This window comes from Cryptomeria japonica, chromosome 5 (assembly GCF_030272615.1).
Source record: "Cryptomeria japonica chromosome 5, Sugi_1.0, whole genome shotgun sequence".
In the NCBI taxonomy this organism is placed as follows: domain Eukaryota; kingdom Viridiplantae; phylum Streptophyta; class Pinopsida; order Cupressales; family Cupressaceae; genus Cryptomeria; species Cryptomeria japonica.
The window spans coordinates 86,751,981-86,773,381 of NC_081409.1; the positions used below are offsets into that span (position 1 = coordinate 86,751,981).

At 37.3% G+C, this 21,401-nt stretch overlaps 1 protein-coding gene across 1 annotated transcript in view; it reads left to right on the forward strand.

Moving 5' to 3' along the window:
* Positions 1–20,882, forward strand: part of LOC131054705 (serine hydroxymethyltransferase 7) — a 50,117-nt gene extending 29,235 nt beyond the window's left edge. Inside the window, exons 2-4 of the mRNA XM_057989264.2 lie at positions 14,752–15,157; positions 16,966–17,067; positions 19,765–20,882. Of these exons, the coding sequence (XP_057845247.1) occupies positions 14,752–15,157; positions 16,966–17,067; positions 19,765–20,048 (792 nt within the window). The 3' untranslated portion in view covers positions 20,049–20,882. The remainder of the gene's footprint in view (positions 1–14,751; positions 15,158–16,965; positions 17,068–19,764) is intronic.
* Positions 20,883–21,401: the final 519 nt, after the last annotated feature.

Here is a 21,401-nt window from a genome sequence, read left to right on the forward strand (position 1 = left end):
CGAAGCCCGAGGTTTCTTCGACATAAAAACCCAATGGATATTAGATAGGTATCGGTGAGGAAACAGCCATAGTGACTGAATACAGTATTTCGATGAAAGAAGGATTATCTGTGGAGTTAAAATATAAAAGCCATCTATTGTTAAAATCATTTTCATTAATACCATGGTAGCCCACAAGTCATCAAGCGGGTGTAATAGCATCTTATTAAGATATGCGGGTTCAAATAATATCGATGAGACCCAACGATGTCTCATCGATATAGAAGGGCCATTGAAGAAAGGAAGCGCCGATGAACTTCAGAAAAGATTCATCGAAGACAGTAATTCCATCGACAAAAGATATCAAGGAAAGCGGAGATGGTTTTCATCGAGGGGAAAAGGTCTTCGAGGAGATAATACCATCGGTGTAACATAAAAAGGACTCACCGAAAGGAATGTTCTCATCGAAAGAATAATGTCGATCAGACAGAAGGAAGCTACATCGGTAAAAGATATCGATGAGGAAATAGGTTTCGAGGAAGCTAAAAGGCATGCCTCCGATACGCATGGTTTCACCGATGTGACTTTATCGGTGGATGATGATAAGGGATGATAAAGAAAGGCTTCGGTGAGACAATAGATCCAATCACCGACAGGGCATGATGATTTCGATGGAAGAAGTGTTTCGGTGGAAAAAATAAAGGAGGTCATCGAAGCGCGCAGTTTCTTCGACATAAAAACCCAATGGATATCAGATAGGTATCGGTGAAGAAACAACCATAGTGACCGAATATAGTATTTCAATGAAAGAAGGATTATCTGTGGAGTTAAATTATAAAAGCCCCCTATTGTTAAAAGAAATCATCATTTTCATTAATATCATGGTAGCCCACAAGTCATCAAGCGGGTGTAATAGCATCCTATTAAGATATCCGGTTTCAAATAATATCGATGAGACCCAACGATGTCTCATCGATATAGAAGGGCCATTGAAGAAAGGAAGCGCCGATGAACCTTAGAAAAGACTCATCGAAGACAGTAATTCCATCGAAAAAAGATATCGAGGAAAGCGGAGATGGTTTTCATCGATGGGAAAAGGTCTTCGAGGAGATAATACCATCGGTGTAACATAAAAGTACTCACCGAAAGGAATATTCTCATCGAAAGAATAATGTCGATCAGACAAAAGGAAGCTACATCGATAAGAGATATCGATGAGGAAATAGGTTTCGAGGAAGCTAAAAGGCATGCCTCCAATATGCATGGTTTCACCGATGCGACTTTATCGGTGGAAGATGATAAGGGAGGATAAAAAAAGGCTTCGGTGAGACAATAGATCCAATCATCGACAGGGCATGATGATTTCGATGGAAGAAGTGTTTCGGTGGAAAAAATAAAGGTCGTCACCGAAGCCCGCGGTTTCTTCGACATAAAAACCCAATGGATATCAGATAGGTATCGGTGAGGAAACAGCCATAGTGACCGAATACAGTGTTTTGATGAAAGAAGGATTATCTGTGGAGTTAAATTATAAAAGCCCCCTATTGTTAAAAGAAATCATCATTTTCATTAATACCATGGTAGCCCACAAGTCATCAAGCGGGTGTAATAGCATCCTATTAAGATATCCGGGTTCAAATAATATTGATGAGACCCAACGATGTCTCATCGATATAGAAGGACCATCGAAGAAAGGAAGCGTCGATGAATTTCAGAAAAGACTCATCGAAGACAATAATTCCATCGTCAAAAGATATCGAGGAAAGCGGAGATGGTTTTCATCGACGGGAAAAGGTCTTCGAGGAGATAATACCATTGGTGTAACATAAAAAGGACTCACCGAAAGGAATGTTCTCATCAAAAGAATAATGTCGATCAGACAAAAGGAAGCTACATCGATAAAAGATATCGATGAGGAAATAGGTTTCGAGGAAGCTAAAAGGCATGCCTCCGATACGCATGGTTTCACCGATGCGACTTTATCGGTGGAAGATGATAAGGGAGGATAAAGAAGGGCTTCGGTGAGACAATAGATCCATTCACCGATAGGGCATGATGATTTCGATGGAAGAAGTGTTTCGGTGGAAAAAATAAAGGAGGTCACTGAAGCCCTGTTGACGTGTATTTTGTACACAGCCTAACACAGAATAAAATACCCAAGGGTACCTTATCCTCTCTTGAATAAAGTTTCCGAATGCTGAAGATATCGCGAAAAGGATCAATCGGAGAAACTTCAAGGTTCTTATATGTAGGATCTCTACGTGTGGATAAGCTCTTTGTGGTATGATGTGATTTGCTGGAATCACAAGGGGACTTACATTTGATGATTGAACTTCTGATTTGCCTTTGAATATTGCTGGAACACAGGATCTTACTGCCTTAGATTTGAAAAATGGAAAAAAGATGAGGGCGAAGAGGGGATCTAATCCTAATACTAAGAATGTAGGAGCAATGATTGATCTTTGATGAAACTCTAACTAGGTCTTGTTTTGACATCGCAGGACCATCTCCACAAGGCTAGTGCGATCTTCGAAGGGAAGCTTTATGATGTTCAAATCATCACTGCAGGCATAGACACCATCAGGTTGATGCATATCAATGAAGAAGCGACAATTGAAGTTAAGCTTAAGCTGAACGATTCTAGTTGACTACACAAGGCAAGTCTGCAATCAACAAACTGCTAGTAGTATGGATATGCGAATTTCACCATCAATCAAGCATATTTCTTCCACTCATCTAATAACATGAAATCAAATATGAGAAGTATAAAGACCATGCAAATTGTCGAATCGACCCATAAATTTCACCATTTCTTCAATGAAGTTACAAGTCTTTTACAACAACATCTTGGCAACAATCTTTGCCTTCTCTCTCTACTCTACTCTAATTACTATTCTATCAACTAGCTAACTACTCTCTATTTGTCTTCTAACCGCTTTCCAACTCCTTCCTAACTATTGCCTTTACAAAATGAAATGCCAGGGCTTATATAGTGCCCTCAATACAATTCGATGGCTTCGATCAATTCGAGATCAATGGCCAAGATTCAACAATGAAAACCCTAATTAGGGTTTGTTACAACCATTACATAACATTTAATGCTTGACCAATGAAATAATTGTATTGCTTGGACACATGTCCTCTCTAGAAAAATCGACCAATGGATAGCCGGGGTAGGTACATCGGAGTTTGTGCCACCTTCCATGAGTTAGGTACATTGAATCTGGACATGCTGAGGTGGACCACACTGACTGGAGAAGTGATGACTAGGATGCCACCTCATTTGACACTTGGTAGATATTCAACTTGATGTTGTTGAGAAGCTAGCTTTAATTAATCCTTCTGGAACTATCTGCTTCTTCAACGAACCCTTTGCTTTGACTTCTTGTGTCCTTGATTTGCAGGATGATGATGTACCTCGCCTTGGAACGCTGGATTGGAAGAGGTCGCCCCTATGTTGATGATGCTTGATCGAAGAAAGCCATCCTTGTCGATGCTAGACTGGAGGAAGGTCGCCCTTGTCCTTGCTTGATCGTTCTTGATTTGGCTTGATTTTCCTTGAGGAGAGTCTTCCGACTTGTAGATCTTTCGAGCTTGGAGTCGCCATCTTGATACCTACACAACATTTCAAAATTAGTAATATATCTTGAAATCTAAAAATTAAACTTTAAAAGGAAGATTCAAGATTTTAATTAGGAAACCTTATGATAAATCTTTGAATTATCATTTCCTAATTAACCCTGCAATGCTTAAGACTTTTCTAAAAAAAATGTCTAAAAAAAATCAAACCTTGAATAAGGGTGTCAAGATGATTTTGCCATACCTCCTCTTGAGAATTAACTCTAAGAAATGATGTAAAAATAGATTTTGCTAGGCAAAGCATAGATCAAAGCCTTCTCTTCAACAACTTGCGCCCCCTTTAGCTAGCTTCTTCAAGATCTGGAAATTCGCCTTCAAATGTCTTCAAAAATCTGGAAATTATCCTCCAATCTAGCAAGATTTACGCCTCTCCAATAGCCTTCAAGGTGAATTTCGCCTTCCTCAAATTGCTCTTCAAGTTCGCATGAGAGATAATGCAAGAATGATTTGAATTGTGAAAAAAAAAACCTCCAATATATAGAGCGCTCACCTTCCACTTACCCATGAGGCCGACCTTGCAAGTAAAGACAAAAAATAAATAAAATTAAAAAAGGAAGAGGCCGACTTGATAAAATGAATAAAATAATACCTCAAGCGCTTCATCTTTTAATTTTAATTTAATAAAAATTAATTTTAAATGCCTTTATAATTAAAATTTCGATTTTTCTAAGGCTCAAAAATTGATTTATTAAATGCCATGCGCCTTTATTAAATGCCAATTTAATTGAAATTTTTTAAAATATTTTGAAGTTTTTAACGAATTTGGCATCTAATGCGATTTGCTAAAATAAGGTAAAAAAATAACGAATGTTGATAACTTCGCTCTAGTCCCTTGGAGAGGGACAGGAGCGCTTTTGCCAATTGTCATCGAAATTTGTGGTCCTTGCAACTCCATTCCACCCCGAAGCATTTTAAACATCATTTCAAATTCGCGCCTTGGCTTAGATTTGTCCAAACTTGGCGAGAAGGACTGGATATTAAGTTTTTCGCCCTGGTCCCTTAGAGAGGGACAGGAGCTATTTTGCAAATCCAAGCTTATCCGTCCTTTGTTAGCCTTCCAAATTATATTCAATGGATCGATTGTGTCTTCCTCCACCCACCTCAAACTCGAAACTTGCTTTCCTTTTGCCAAAAACTTGCCTTGAGGGAAAATCGCTCTGGTCCCTTGGAGAGGGACAGGAGCGCCCTAGCCAGTCACCTTGGTCCCTTGGAGAGGGACAGGAGCGAACTTGTTACTTAGGCCGATTTTCTTCATTGTGGCGTTCTTAAGTTATATTCAACGGGCAAAACATACTTCCCTTGACCTCCTCAAATCGCGAAACCACTTAAATCTTGCAAGGATAATGCGAAATTGGAATTCAAGCTCCGGTCCTTCAGTGAGGGATAGGAGCGAATTTTGCTCTCTAGGCCAAATCGTTACAATTTTCATCAAAAAATGTCTTGGCTAAGGAAGATATCATCTTACTTCATGCTATGAATAAAAGTTAATGTCCAAAAAAGGTCTAAAACTGTGCATATAAAGAAAAGCGCTCTGGTCCTTCAGTGAGGGACAGGAGCAAATTTGACCTTCGAGGCAAAAACTTCATCATTTCATTGTTTTTGATCAAGTCTGGATGCTCTATCATGCTCATTTCGTCCTTCACCATGCTTTTGATGTCTCAATTTAACCAAACAAGGCCAGGAATGGCTCAAATAAGTATTTTCGCCCTGGTCCCTTGGTGAGGGACAGGAGCGCTTTGCCTTGGTCCCTTGGAGAAGGAGAGGAGCAAGATTCGCTTTGGATCCTCAGTGAAGGACAGGAGCGAAATTTGACTTTTTGAACTCTCTATCAGGATAATTTTTATGGAATATAACATTTAAGTATAAGTTTATACTTTAAGTTATATTCCATATATACTTTCAGGATGTTTGAGAGTGGTTTCAGACCTCCAGGAGTTATATTGCAAAATCTAGTTTTTTGAGGTTTTTCAGTTTCCAGACTTAGTCAAATTTCAGGATCAGGACATTTCAGACTTAGCCAAATTTCAGGATCAGGACCTCACTCAAGCCGGACTTGCTTATCCATGTGATCCCCCGGGCGACACTCAAAATGCAAAGGCTAACTGACAAAACCCTAAAAAACCTAAAAAGACAAACCCTAAAAAGCAAAAAAAAAGCAGGGGTCCCCATTTGCAATGGGGCGATGTGTGAAAACGTCACAACAAGCCCGCGGTTTCTTCGACATAAAACCCAATGGATATTAGATAGGTATCGGTGAGGAAACAACCATAGTGACCGAATACAGTATTTCGATGAAAGGATACATGCGTTGAGAGTGCTTATCTATCCCAGATAATTCATGAAAGGTCCTGGACCGCAAGAATGTGAGATAAAACCTGCATATATGTGTATATATATATATATATATATTTATAAGGATATATATATGTATATGTATATGTGCCGATGAGAGGCTGAATATGAGGATGGATGATTGAATCAAGGTGAGGGTTTGATAATGAAAGTTCCCAGATAAGTATATACAAAAATAATAGACGAGGGGCCTCTCCTTGGGCTAAAGGATGGAAGACTAAATGGGTATGAAGGAGAGGAATAAAATCAATGATTGAGATTTGTGTTTTAATGATTATATCCGACCATGGATTGAGCCTAACTATCTGAGTTAAAGTCTGGGAGAACAGATATATGGGCATATTTAAACTGAATGTTTGTCTGAGTATCTATACGTAAATACAGGGGGCAGGAAGAGGAATAAATAAAGGGGTTAAAACAGAGTCTGGGCAATAGAAACATAAGGGGATGAAAGGAGAAACATGCTAACGACCACTTAGGACACGAAAACAAAGGAGGGGGTTGCCTTAAGGTGGCATAGACAGGAGATTGATGCCATCGGCTCCCAAGTTGGCCAACTCATCCGCTCTTTTATTGCCCTCCCTATAAATATGATTGACTGTGAACCTATCAAAATCTCTGCATAAGTCAAGAGCTTTTGACAACAAAGTATTTAGTCTCCAATTAGGCATACTACCTTTTCTTAGAGCATTGACAATTATAGCCGAATCTCCTTCAATTTCCAAGTTCTTAACTCCTAGTTTCCTACATAACTGTAGACCCTCCACCAAGGCCAGCATAAGTCAAGAGCTTTTGACAACAAAGTATTTAGTCTCCAATTAGGCATACTACCTTTTCTTAGAGCATTGACAATTATAGCCGAATCTCCTTCAATTTCCAAGTTCTTAACTCCTAGTTTCCTACATAACTGTAGACCCTCCACCAAGGCCATAAGTTCCGCCCAATTGTTGGTGTTGATGCCAACCAGAGAGGCAAGGGTTGCTAGTTCCTTGCCTTCCCAATTATGAACAACACATCCTATCCCTGCTTGCCCTGGGTTGCCACGGGATGCCCCATCAAAGTTTAGCTTCACCCAACCTTCGCCTGGGGGCTGCCATCTGCATGCATCCCTTGATCGAAGACTTGCAATAGGACCATCTCCTACAAAGGGAGGAAAGGATAAGCCTTCCCAACGTTTAATCATCTTTTCATCCCAATAAGTGATAGAGGCATTCTTCAAAGTGCCTGATGACAGTCGGTTGTTCATGAGCTCAGTGATAGCTTACTCTATCCTGTTAATGATTCTGGGAACCTCTAGTTTTTCATTCTTAAAGAGACGTCTATTTCTCTCCTTCCATAGTTCCCACATAATGGAAGAAGGAAGAGCTGTCCATAAACCTTCAAAGAGACAGCCACGCCTGAGGAGAGGCCATGCCTTGAGCATTCCAAAGATGGTGTGGGGGAAGGCCGTAGACCAATCAAGTTTGTTGGTGAACCAGATCCAACATTTGTGAGCAAAGGGGCAGTTAAGGAGGATATGATTGGTGTCTTCCTCGTCTGCCTCGCAAAGAGGACATCTACTAGGGCCCTCATACCCCATTCTTCTAAATTTGTCTGCAGTTAGGAGCTTGTTCTGAACCGCAAGCCAGGAGAAGATACCTGCCTTAGGCAGACAGTCTTTATCCCAGCAAAGTTTCAAGGGAAGCTCAGTCATAGGTCTTAAAAACGATTTGGAGATGAGAGAGTACCCATCCTTGGAGTTGTATTCTCCTCTTAGGGAGCCATCCCAGACGAGCTTGTCCTCATTCTGACCTAAGGCAATGTTCCTTGATTTAAGAATTGCCATAAGTTTTTGTTTATCCCTTACCGGGATATCCTCATCTTCCTTCTTGATCCACTGCCAACCAGCCCCATCCTTTGAAGGGGAGATATAGTTGTTTAACAGGGGTCCTCTATGAGATTCAAGAAGGATACGGGTAGCACCAAAGTCATGGATATTATCAATAGCCTTATATCCACCCCATGAATCCGACCAGAAAAGAGCTTTATCCCCAGACCCCAGGTTCCAAGTAAGTCTGTCAGAGATAATCCTCCTGCAGTCTAACATAAAATTCCATAGGCAGGACCCTCTGGGAGGGTTGGTTTCTCTGAAGATTTGGATAGGATTCCCTCCATTAAGGTATTTGTGGTGCAGCAAGCGAGCCCATTTGAGGTGGGGAGTTCTGAACATCCTCTAGACGAACTTGGCACCCAAGGCTTTGCCCTGATCACGAAGATTTTTAATGCCAATTCCACCTCCTTCTTTAGGTTTGCATATCTTGTCCCGGGATATGAGCGATATTTTACGATTGTCATTAGCACCTTGCCAAAAGAAAGTCCTGAGATGCTTGTTGAGCTCTGCAAGTTTAGAAGAAGATAAATGTTGACAGGAGAGCTGGTAAATGGGCATAGCTGACAAGACCGATCTAACCAAGGTTGCTCTACCTGCAGATGAGAGCCATTTTCCTTTCCAAGTGTTAATCCTAGACTTGATTTTATCCACCAAGTTGTCCCATAATTTTGAGGGTCTTCTACCCTTGTCAAGGGGAATGCCTAGGTATTTGCAAGGAAGAGTTCCTTCACTAATCTCCAGGACATTGCTGATCACTTTCCCTAAGGAGGGGTCTATGTTGAACATAAAAACTGCAGACTTGGCCAGATTCACCTCTTGACCCGAGGCTAGCATATAGGAATTAAGGATGCCTTTGAAGGCGCTCGCTTCCCTTACACTTCTTTGCCCAAAAAGCATCGCGTCGTCGACAAATTGATGGTGGGTAAAGGGAGGGAAGCCGCTGGTAATGGGGATTCCTTGGATCCCACCTTCCTCTTTGGCCTTAGAGATGGATCTACCTAGGGCTTCAGCCATGATGATGAAGAGGAAGGGGGACATAGGATCTCCTTGCCTAAGCCCTCTTGAGTTGTTGAAGAAACCTTCCGGGAACCATTAACCAAGACCGAGAATTTGGGGGTGGATATACATTCAAAGATTAGGTTGATCCAGGATTTGGAAAATCAAAAGGCCTCCAAGCATTTGCATAGGAAGCGCCAATCAACTTTGTCGTAAGCTTTGCTTATGTCTAATTTGATTAGCATACTTGGGGCCCTGTTGAGCTGGACCGAATGAATGGCCTCTTGGGCTATAATAACCCCATCATAGATTGATCTATTTGCTACGAAGCCGGTTTGTTCTTCACTAATGATAATGGGGAAAAGATTCTGGAGTCTAGCTGCTAGGGTTTTGGTTAAGAGTTTGTACAGAGTGTTACAAAGGGCTATTGGTCTGAAGTCATTAAAGCTTTCAGGATTCTCTTTTTTGGGGATGAGAGCTAAGAAGGTATTGTTGATTTCTTTGAGAATCTTACCAGAGTTCCTAATACCTTCTAAGGCGTTTGTGATCTCTATCCCCATAAAACCCCAACATTTTTGGAAAAAGCTAGTGGGGAAGCCATCTAGGCCCGGGGCCTTGTCGAGATTCATCTTCATAAGGACAGATTTAACCTCTTTCTTAGAGAATTTCTTTGACAGGATTTTGTTGTGGTCATCGTTAATGAGTTTTGGAAGATTCTTGATAATATTGAGTTGGCCTCTGAGGTTGGAGCCTTCAATATTGTTTAAGATTTTATCAAAAAACCTTGCTGCCTCGGAGGCAACATCATCCGGTTCAGACAGGATGGAACCCTGACAATTCTTAATTTTAGAAATTCGATTGACCCATTGCCTCTGCTTAGTACTAATGTGGAAAAACTTAGTATTTCGGTCCCCATCACTCAACCAAGTCCCCCTCGATTTTTGTTTCCAAAAGATTTCTTCATTTGAGAGTGTCTTTTCATACTCAGAGAGTAGAGCCTTTTCTTTGAGGAAGAGATGTTCATCCATCCCCTTCTCAAGAACCTCAATGTTAACATTCTTAAGATCATTTTCTATTGAGAGTTTTTTATCGAAAATATTTCCAAAATTAGTCTTGTTCCATTCTAAGAGCTTCCTTTTGATAAGCTTTAACTTGCTTGTGATAATAAACATCTTCGAACCAGAGAAAACAGAGCTTTTGCACCAGTTCTCAATTAAGTTTAAAAAGTTATCATCTCTGAACCACATGCTCTCAAATTTGAAGGGACATTTTTTAGGGGAGTGGTCAGATGATAAGATTAGTTGGAGTGGGAGTTACCCCCTCCTTATCCTCTTCCTTTTGTAAAAGTTTTTGGAGAGTTCTTATTATCTCATTTTGACTTTCTCTAAGAGATTCAAGCATTTCATTTTGATTTTCTCTAAGAGAAACATGTCTACCCATCTGAACTGTTGCTGAATAACTCTGAAATTTTCTGAAACACTCAACCTGAACAGGCTGGTAGGAAACAGGCTCTGGATCCACTGTAGGAATCCCCTTCTAAAAGATTGGTTTCCAACGTGCAAATTCCCTAATTTTTTTGTTGCAAAGCTTTAGTCAAACGCTTTGCATACACTTTTCTAAATGTAATGATTTTTGAACAGCCACCAATATCATGAAATTTCCTCATAAATCATCATGGTATTCATTCATAATCAATAGGGCATTTTGTCAAACAAGTGTCATATATCTGAGTTTGTAAAATTTCAGTCTTGTTTGCATAGAACATCCAATTTGCAGGAGTTATGTTTGAGATATGTTTGTCATATCATGAAATTTCCTCATAAATCATCATGGCATTCATTCATAATCAAGAGGGCATTTTGTCAAACAATTGTCATACATCTGAGTTTGTAAAATTTCAGTCTTGTTTGCATAGAACATCCAAGTAACAGGAGATATGTTTGTGATATTCACTATTGTACTGCTAGATTATCATTCAGTTTGAATAGAATGCTCATTACTGTCATAGCACAGTTTGCTGATTTAAGAACAGAATTTATAAATTAAAATCAATGTTCTGACTTTAATTAAAGCTGTTTGTGGATGGAATTCCATTGTATACCGTCCAAACAATGGCCCAGTTATCATTCAGATCAGACATTACTACCCAAGCTGCCCATTTGAAGCTGTAGAGCACCCAACTTTCTTCATATGGAGCAGCAAACACGTTCCAAAGTATGTGTTAACTTCCAAAAATGTGTCAGCTAGAACACAGCATCCAAAACCATTTTGTATGTGCGTTAACTTCCTTTGCCTATGCTCACACCCCCATTTGAACCTATACGACATTAAAAATGATGGTACGGCCGCTAGGAGGAAATGCAACATACAATGAGGGTGGCAAATCCTTTTGCGAGGCTGATGCAGCTCCTTGACTCTTAGTTTTGGCTAGTAGGACAACTCCTAGAAATGGCATGATTTCCTTTGGATGATAGTGGCTAGGAAAGTGTTAACAAATGTCCTTCAGAAGAGACTCAATCCCACTTTTGGTGTGCCTCCTTCAGAGAATACAAAATCAGTTTGAAACATTCATCTAGACTCAGGTGTTGACTTCCTTCCTACAGATTTTTGAAGTCACTTTTGTCCTTTTCTGCCATGTTGGATTTTAGGAGGAAGAATATTTGAAGTTTGTGGTGGTGCTCCTGGTCTTAAAACGAACAAATAATTTATACCATTCAAAGCTGCTGATTGACCCCTTTTTCCTTTATTAATAAAAATTGAGAATTTAATTCATCTTATTTCTTCAATATTTCTTACGCTCAGCATGTCCTTTGTGCCTCCACTGCCTTACTCTTAACACATAAAGTTGTACAGCTATGGTATTATCCAGCTGATGCAAACAAATATTATTTTTGTGCATTTCGACCAATCACCCAAGACTCAGGCAATTGCATAATCTCTGCAAATTTACTTCTTGCCTGCAAGATTTCAAATAAATTTGATTACTGATCAAACTTGCAAACTGCGAAAGATAAATCAATTTTTTTCAAAACCCTTATCGCAAATGTTCAATGCAAATGCAACTTTTGTATGAAATTGCTCACAGAATCTGAGGGTTATTGTGCCCAAATACCAAATCTTCAGCACACCATCAATACCTGGTTGGAACTGCATTATCCATCAAGAAATCATTGGGGTTCTTGTTCCACTGGTAGAAATTTGGCCGTTGGAACCAATCTTCAAAAGAGAAATAAACAGTCTTCAGAATGAATCTTTTTTCTTCTCCTCAACCTTATTTTATAACCCAACAAAACTTTTCAGAATATAAATTCACTATTTTTAAATATTAATTTCATTTTGCTCATGATGTGAGACATAATATTTTATTTCGGCACCAGGCAAATTCACTTAATTAAAATAAAATATTAAACTTACAAGCATAATTAATTAAATATAACCTGCATGAAAATATTAATTTAGGCAGTTTAATTTAATTAATATTTTTTTTCCTTCTCCAGAAACCTGGGCTGGAAAAAGGGGACATTACAATTACAACTCTCCTGCATACATATTACATGTGTCCTAATGCTAGCGTGCATCTTCTCAGGGAGCTGAAGTTTGCAGGGTGTTCTGTAGAGCATAGAATAGTCAACTTTTGGTAGTTTTTCCAGTCAGAGCTTCTACATGTACTGCATATCCGAGATTCATTTCCATTGGGACTTTCATTTTCCACCTGTCTTTCTGAATATTGGCATCTAATGGCATGACAAATAGAATTTCACCCTTGTGCAGTAGGGGATAGGACACAATACTCGAGCTCATTCCAATAATTGTGATAGTATTTGTAGATTTAAAGCCCAAGGCTGATATTTATCAAATTGCAGCACTATTAGTTGTGACTTAAGCTTGTTAAAGTTGACCATTATTACCTATAATTGAATGAGATTTGCTCATAAAATCCAAAAAGTATTAGTATAATATCTTCGTATTATCCTTTTATTTTAGTTTAATGGTCAATATTGTAAATTATGTACATATTAGAATTCTTTCTAATTCTGATGATCGTTTCTCAATCGTTCCTTTGTAATCTATAAATGAATGTTTTGTTGATTCATTAATTGAATCAGTTTTTTACCAAATACTTTCGTATTAAAAAGCAACAATCTATGTGATGCTACATCAATGCACCAACAAAACATGACTTCATATATACAACTACCATAACATAATGTACAATAATAAATTAAATATATTTTGGGCTCTTTTTGGACATCTCATTAAATATCATGCCAATGTGGCATCATATTTGGTGATGTGGATTTGAAACTGTAGGTTAAAATAGGAGACTTGCTGGCCAAGTAGACTTCCTAAAAAAATTGGAAGTGATTTGAAATTGCCACATAAGATTTTGAGAGGCATGATGTTAGGTTGCTCAACCACTGGGTTCTCTTCCCTAGTACATTGATTGATTGGTTCTACTGGTTTGCCCATAGAGAATATTGCATTCCATAAAATGCATTTAATTATATTTTTATAAATAAGGGTTCTTAGTATCACAAAGGTCCATGTCTTAAGGTGTGTGCTATACCTCTTGGTCCCTTGGATATTGTTTAATGTTTCTTCAGCAGGTTACGTACTCACAAGTCAGTAGTAGGTTATGGCATTACTCAAATTTCACTTGATACTGTAAGTTCAACTTTGATACCATGCAAATGCCATTTTTTCACACAAACGTTGCAAATTCTTTCCTGTTTTGTTGTGAGTGATGTTGTGGAGGAAATGCATATGGCGCATCTATTCACTATTTTGTTTTCATAGTAAACAATGCTGGTTGTTGTTGAAAACCATCTTAATGAGGTTCACATTCCTATCAACCCTTGAAGGTATTGTTGATTTCCCGTGTCATAATTCTTTTTCAAGGGATGAATTGCTCATGTTCATGTTATATGAATTTTCTTTATACAGAAATTGAAAATGAATTGGTAGATTAGAAAAGATTATAAATTGATATATATATGATGATTTCTCAATGTTAGAATTGTTTGTCAATTTACATTTTAGGAGATCTTACCTTTACCTTGAAATGTGCCTCCTGTATGTAAGTTTAATGAGTAATGAATTCACAAGCAGGCCAGTATAAATTTGTAAGTTACATCAATTCATTAGCTTTATTAGACATAATTTTTCCACAATCCATGGTCTGTTAGATCTCCTATAATAGAGATGGTTGATAGGATTTTCTTGGAGATTAAGAGCAGAGGGTTCATTTTTATGCTAGCCATAAAATCTTGTGTGGAAGAAAAAATTGTGGGACCTAAGGGTTTAACAGTTTCCTTAAATGATATTAGGAAAAGAAGAAAAGCAGGAGATAGAAAGGGTGATTTATGTGAACAATTTTAACCATGTAGCATTTTAAAAGGTCACGAGCCGAAGTTGTTTTTATAAGAGGAAGTTATTGATTTCTTCTACCTCGTCAATGCTTTTTTGTTAGCAAATAATGTTCCATCACAAACCTTTTTTGCATTCATTGGTATCAACAGAGTTGTTCCACAAGCGCAGGCTCTGTTAGGCAAGATACTTGTTTTCCAGGATCTAGTTGTGTGTAATAATAGCATGTGAAGCAACATGTACACCACCTTGCAGGTGCGTAACATGCTAAAAGCGTTGATGTATCCAGATTTTAAACTCTGTCTTTCATCTTTTGAAAATATAACAAGAATATTTAGGAGTTTCTGGTAATGCCACCCACAAAATTCTGTCAACAAGAGCAGTGTTGAAATTTTACTTTTCATTTTATGTTGATATATATTCTTATATCATATTTGATTCTTTGTTACTCACTTGTCTTTTACTGAGAAATATGGCGAGAATTATGAAGTGGTGTGATAGTTCTCTCATTTGAACATTGGAAACTGGAATTGTGTTATTTTGCTCAGGAATGTTTGAGTCCATTTGATTATTGTGACATTGTCACATCGACAACTCACAAGAGTCTTAGGGGTCCAAGGGGTGGAATAATCTTCTATCGGAAAGGACTTAAACCACGGAAGCGAGGCTCATGTCTTCATCAAGCAGATGACAGTGGGCATTATGAGTTTGAGGAAAGGATAAATTTTGCAGTTTTCCCATCACTGCAGGGTGGACCACATAACAATCACATTGCTGCTTTAGCTGTTGCATTCAAGCAAGTAGCCACACCTGATTATACAGCATATATGCAGCAGGTTAAGAGGAATGCACAGGCATTGGCATCTGCTTTACTGAAAAGAAACTGCAAATTGGTCACAGGAGGAACAGACAATCATTTATTATTGTGGGATTTGAGGCCTTTGGGACTGACAGGTATTCTTTCTCACCTTTTCTATCATGACATTAGATTTCTGCTTCTCATTTTTCATTTTATTGGTGCTCATTTCTGAGGTTTACTCAGAACTAAATTTATGTAATTGAACAATGCATAGAAGCTTTGATATGGAGAGGAACAAAATATTAATTGGAATTCCCTAATAAAATTTGATTTGAGGATTTTTTCATGGGACGATTTAAGAGGAGGGCTTTATCCTGGATAAATAGCTTCACACACTGTCTTAGGCTTATTTGGAGGAGTTCAGACTAGCAGAATTTATATTTTAGCTTCACTTCCCCATCCCATGACTAGCAACCATTTGCTACATGCAAATGCTGTTTAGGAAACACAATTTGATGCTTCATGGATTTCTTTGCTGAATGATTTGGACATTTGGTTACATTGTTTTGGAAGGGAATGTGTTTTACACTACGTTTCTGGGTTTGCTAGTTCTGGTCCGTGCACCCGAACTGGGTTCTTCATTTTTGGTCTGCGCACCCAAACCGGGTTTGCCTGGGTACACCCAGGTAAGTACCCGGGCATATCCAAAGGCGCTGAGTGCCAAAAAATAACAAAAACATACATTATTTGACCCTAAAATGTCCCTAAAAGCATCATTTTGCTGAATACAAAGATATTTTTGCTCTCTTCATTCTCTAATTTCTTTTCTTTGCGTTGGGGTTTTTTCACATCTAACACCTTGTGCTGCATATTATTGCTACCGTCAAACCCATTATCATCTCCACTTACAAACCCCCACTAGTTAGTGGGATCTCTTGTCATATAAGAAATTTGATTACAATGAGGGGGTCTGGGAGTGGAGACTAATGTAAATTATCACTATTAAATGCCAATCGATAAAGATAAATATTAATATTCAATGATCAATTGGCATTTAATATTTATCTTTATCACTACCATTTTGATTTGAATCGTGAACCTAGACATGTATGATACATTGATATATGTTAAATGGCATATGACATAATATGGTAATATTGAAATTCCGAACTCTCAATTGGCATTTGGCATTGATCAATGATGATTTATCATACTATCAGATGTATTTAGTTTTATAATTCTTTAAATATGTGTGTGTGGGTATATATATATTTATATATTCCTGGTATTTTTGCTTTTTAAAAGTTGTTTCACTGTTTATTCCCTTGTACATTCCTTTTATTTGTTACGCTTAAGTTTTTTTCACTATTTTGTCCATTATATTCTTTTATTCGTTATGCTTATGTTTAGTTTTTCTCATTTGTTTTATTGACCAGTTTCTGGAGACGATGTATATAATTGGTATTAATGCGTAGCTTCTATATGGGGGAAATCTTCATCTTAAACTGTTTCTTTGCCGCCATTAGTTAAAAGAATATTCCTTTGTCTTTTAAAAGCCCTAAAATAAATTTTGCTTTTACATATTTGTTGAAATAATAATCATAACAGTGTGGATTTTTCTCACTGTTATTTAAATAACTCAGTGTTTTTTGCTCTACATTTCTTATCATGCCTATTTAAAAAGTGCTTTCATGAAAACGGAAATAGTGGGTAATGATCTGAGATTCTGAAGTACGATGTGAAAAAATGGAAGTACAATGAACTGTAAAAGGACATATAGAGTAATGCTTTATTCATATTATTTGCTAGCGTGAGCCTATGACACAAAAGTTAAAAGATAAGCTAACCTAGGAAATACGGACTGTAGAGTATGCTTATCCCCAAGTTAAGTTCATCTTCTACTTCAATTGTCTTGTTTGGCAATTTTATGAGTAATCATACATGATTTCTTGTGATCTTGCAGGGAATCGTTATGAGAAGGTCTGTGAAATGTGTCATATAACAGTAAATAAAAATGCTGTTTTTGGCGACAGTGGTGCTGTGTCTCCTGGGGGCGTGCGCATTGGTAAATAACTCTTTTGTTTCTGCTATATCTATGCTTTAAGTAAATTTAGCTTTCATTCAGTTTATATTTGCATGCTATGCAATATTGTTTGGAGCATTAAATTATGTGGTTGTACACAAATATGCTAAAAGAGTGCAAATACTGATGTTTGATTTCATGTTACAAGCATATAATATTAAAGTCATGCACCTATTGTCTTTCGATTGATGTTTTGATGTTTTAATTTTGAAAGATTTAAAATTATTGCAGATTATGAATTTTTTAAAAACTTGTCTCTTTAAAGTAATCATGGTGGATGCGATACATTATATTTTTTTGCGATGGTAACATTTTTCTGTATATGATGGAGCCATTGCATTTAATCAGTTAGGTGCGAGTCTGTGACCATAATTACTACTTTCTTTTTTTTTACTAATAATTTAAGCTCACTTTTTTTCTTTACGATTTTCTTTTTTAATATTGTATTTAGTTGAAAAACGGCTCATATTGGCATCAACTTACATATTATACCAACAGTAGTACCACAGAGCAAAAGAGGGTTAACATCAACTTAAGGAGCACAATAAAGTAGCACAAAACATAATAACTACACAATATTTTATCAGCTACAATTTACATCAACCCAGCAAAAATGATTCCATATTCAAAAAACCATAGTTATCAAGAGACTAGGAACATGAAACCCTTAGCAATTTTGGCAATTCAGAAGCATGAGCGAAAAATGATAAAGGCAGAAGAGCACACTCAAAGGGGGAAAATCTGAGCACTAATAGGACTGGATAACCCATTTACGCTCTCTTAGATTGATTATAAATGGTGATTAGCACAAGGTGATTGCAGAAAGATGGGCAAGGGGGCAAGATTTTTGCATCTTTGGCGCCATGCAAAAAACAAAGCTCCAGGATAATTGAGTTTTGCAAATGAAAGGAACTAAACGATTCACTATTTATACAAACTTGTGCAAAAGTATCCCTGAACAAAACGCTCATCATTCTGCAAAATAAACATTTTGAGTAAAAAGCAATTGTATTAGGCTAAACCTTGCGAGACACTCCAAATTAAAAACAACAAACTTAATCTCTTGCAAGAGATTGTAGTCCATTTTTGGCTTAGATTTACACGAGGCTATAACAAATATTCTCTATTATTAGCCTAGTATTTTCATCAAAACAAGGAAAAGGGACAGTAAACCAACTCACTGACAAGAAAGATAATTCATTGTTTATTTTTTATTTTTTCAAAATAAGAGGATAGAGCATTGCTCTTCATTCCACCTACTAATATAACCAAGCTTGCCTTCATTACTAGAGCAAACATCCTCATTAGCGCCACCTGCAACAACAACATCCACTCCTAAACCATCAACTTGTGAAAGAGTTTTCTACTTCTATAAGTATTTTATCCACCCTTCAGAACCAACTCAAGAACTTTTCCTCCAGACCTCTTACCAATGCTTTGTATTGGAGGCTTGGCTTTGTTAGACTTAACAAGTAAATCAGTTTTTTTTTTGACATTCAAGAACTCTATTATTATCATTCAAATCAGCAATATGTGGAACAGGCTTTAATTCAATGGGACACATATCAAATCCTGCCTAATAGAACTAGCTTGAATAACATTGTAATCTTGATTTTCCACAACGTTTTGAGGAGATAAGTCTTCAGATTCCTCAGCAAATTTTGTATCTTCCATCTTAATAATTTTACTTAAAGGCTTAAGAACTCGATGAAAGAAGAACCACATACTTGGAGGATGTCACAAATTTCAATGCTGTTAGGAGAAGAATGTAGACTGACATCCTCAGGTTTAGCATTGCGATCCCAAGCAAAACCCCTTAATAGAGATATCTAATATCTTCCAACATTCCAAAAACTTTATAGATATTATTTTGTTTTTCATACTGTTACTCTCTGGGCAAACAAAGAAAATCCCTTTTTGAATCATACTACAAAATGTTTAATATAGACCTAAATTTTAATCCTATACAAATTCTTGCAGGCAAACACTAAGTGTGAAACAAACAAACAAAGAGTTCCCACAGATTTTAATCTTGACTCCCTTTTATCAAGAATGGCAACCATTGCATTGTTAGGTATCAAGGATAATAGTGAGGGTTGTACACCTTGAACACCATCTTCTTGCTTCTATGCATTTGAGGCCCTTCCATTAGCTTAAACAAAAAACTCAGTTCCTTCTCTCTTGAAACCAGAAAATCATTGAATGATAATGGACTATCTCCAATACTCAATTTGCATGTGATCACCTCCAAAATTGAATGATTGAACCTCTTGTAGGGGCACAAATGTCGAGAAACAAGCTTGGTACAACCCAAACCCAAAACCTCTGAAAAAAGATGCACAAAAGCACAATCCAAAATAAAACCCATTAAAAAGGATGCCAAAACAATAAACAAAGTTCCTAAATTAGCACAAAACCAAGATAATTAATTGCAAAAGGGACTATTCATGGTGAAAAACAAAGAGAACAATGTAGGATGACTATTCATCTTCCACGCTAGAGCTCTCCTTCATTTTCCATTAAACTTATCGTTAATAGACTGATTATTTTTTAACTTGAGTTGTATTTTAAATAGATTAAACTTGTGCATGTGGTAGGTGCTCACCTATTCTAGGTGGTTAAAACTTAATGTATTTTACCATTCTCACTGCTTCTCGCTGCTTGTGTCTGAGTTGACAGGAACACCAGCAATGACTTCAAGAGGTTGTGTGGAGGAAGACTTTGAGATCATTGCAGAATTTCTTTTCAAGGCTGCACAGATAGCAAGTACTGTTCTAAGAGAACATAGCAAATTGCAGAAGGATTGCTCTGTTCTCAGAGAACATGGCAAATTGCAAAAGGATTTTCTCAAGGGCCTGGTGAACAACAAGGAGATTCTTGAGTTAAGGGCTAGTGTAGAGAAGTTTGCTTCCCAGTTTGAAATGCCTGGTTTTGAAGTTTCAACCATGAAGTACAATAATTGAATCAAAATGTTCTTTTGACTAGTCAATGTTGTCATTGATCCTATCATTTTTAAGCATACATGATGGCATGGCTTATCTAGAGCTTATACTAGCCTAGCATATCCCAGGCATGATGGATAAGAAGGGTATCTATCTGACAGGAAGTTGAAAGAAAAAACTAATAATAAAATGGTATGTATCATGTCATTTGCTGCAATCATCTTAACACCATTTACTGTTGCTAAAGTATATCATGCTTTGATATTCTGAAAAATGCTAGGCCAACATCACAGGAGGATGGCATTGGCATACAAAGGGTCTAAACTTTCAGAGACATCTACATGGAAGACCATGAGAGTATTTGTTATAGATTATTTGACCAAACCAGCGTTGTGAATTGTCAATGAGCTCAACCAAAACTGCTATATTTTCACCCTGCAAATTGACTTCAAATTTGTTCAGAAAAGTTGAAATTCTTTTGATACATATATTGGGTTTGAATATAAGAGCAGCACATGATCAGTGGTTAAATTAATGAGTGTTATGCTGGGTGATTACGCTGACTAGGTTTTTGATCCATTTAAACAAAAAGGCTGCAGACAAGCTTCAGAAGAGACCAAGAATTGAGCATTACAAGGCAAGTTGTGAATGATTTGAGCCATTTTCCATCCGTTGTGACTTGAAAAGTACAACTTGCTGAGTAAAATTTATCCATGAAAATGATGTATATTGTGGACTGGATGCTAGTAGTGTAGCTGTGTAAAGGTCACATGTTTTGCTGTTTCAAGATCTGTTGCATGATGTAATTTTTGAATTTAATGAATTAAACTGGGAAGGAAAGAATCGCATGAATTATTATCAGAATTTATTATAAAGTTTAGGATATTTATCAGCATTTACCAATTTTTAAAGGAAGACTTTTCGGCCCTATTGTCTTTTTCCAGGAACGTATCTATTGGCATTGTAACAGCAACATGACTAATAACTGAAAAGAAATCTAGTTTCGAAGTTTTTGTTATTTTTGTTACAAACTGATAAGGTGAATTTATCCTTGAACATTATATTTTGTGTACTGGACACCAGTAAGATCACAAGTTTCACAGTGAAATTATTTGTTGCATGATGCAAATTTAATATACCAAGTTTTGAAAGAAAGAGCTGCATGAAATAACAGTGTTCAGAATTGTTAAATAAAAACTTTGCATCCCTATTGCTGCTTTTCCTCAATGTATTAATTGGCAAAAAAGTTGAGTTTGAGCATGTTTGTGTTTTGAGCTCTGAGTGATACTGGCTTAAGTTGAAAACAATGTTACAACAGTGTGCCAAAATTTTGGAAACCCTTCTATAGGAACTCTTCAAATGGTCGAGCAGCAA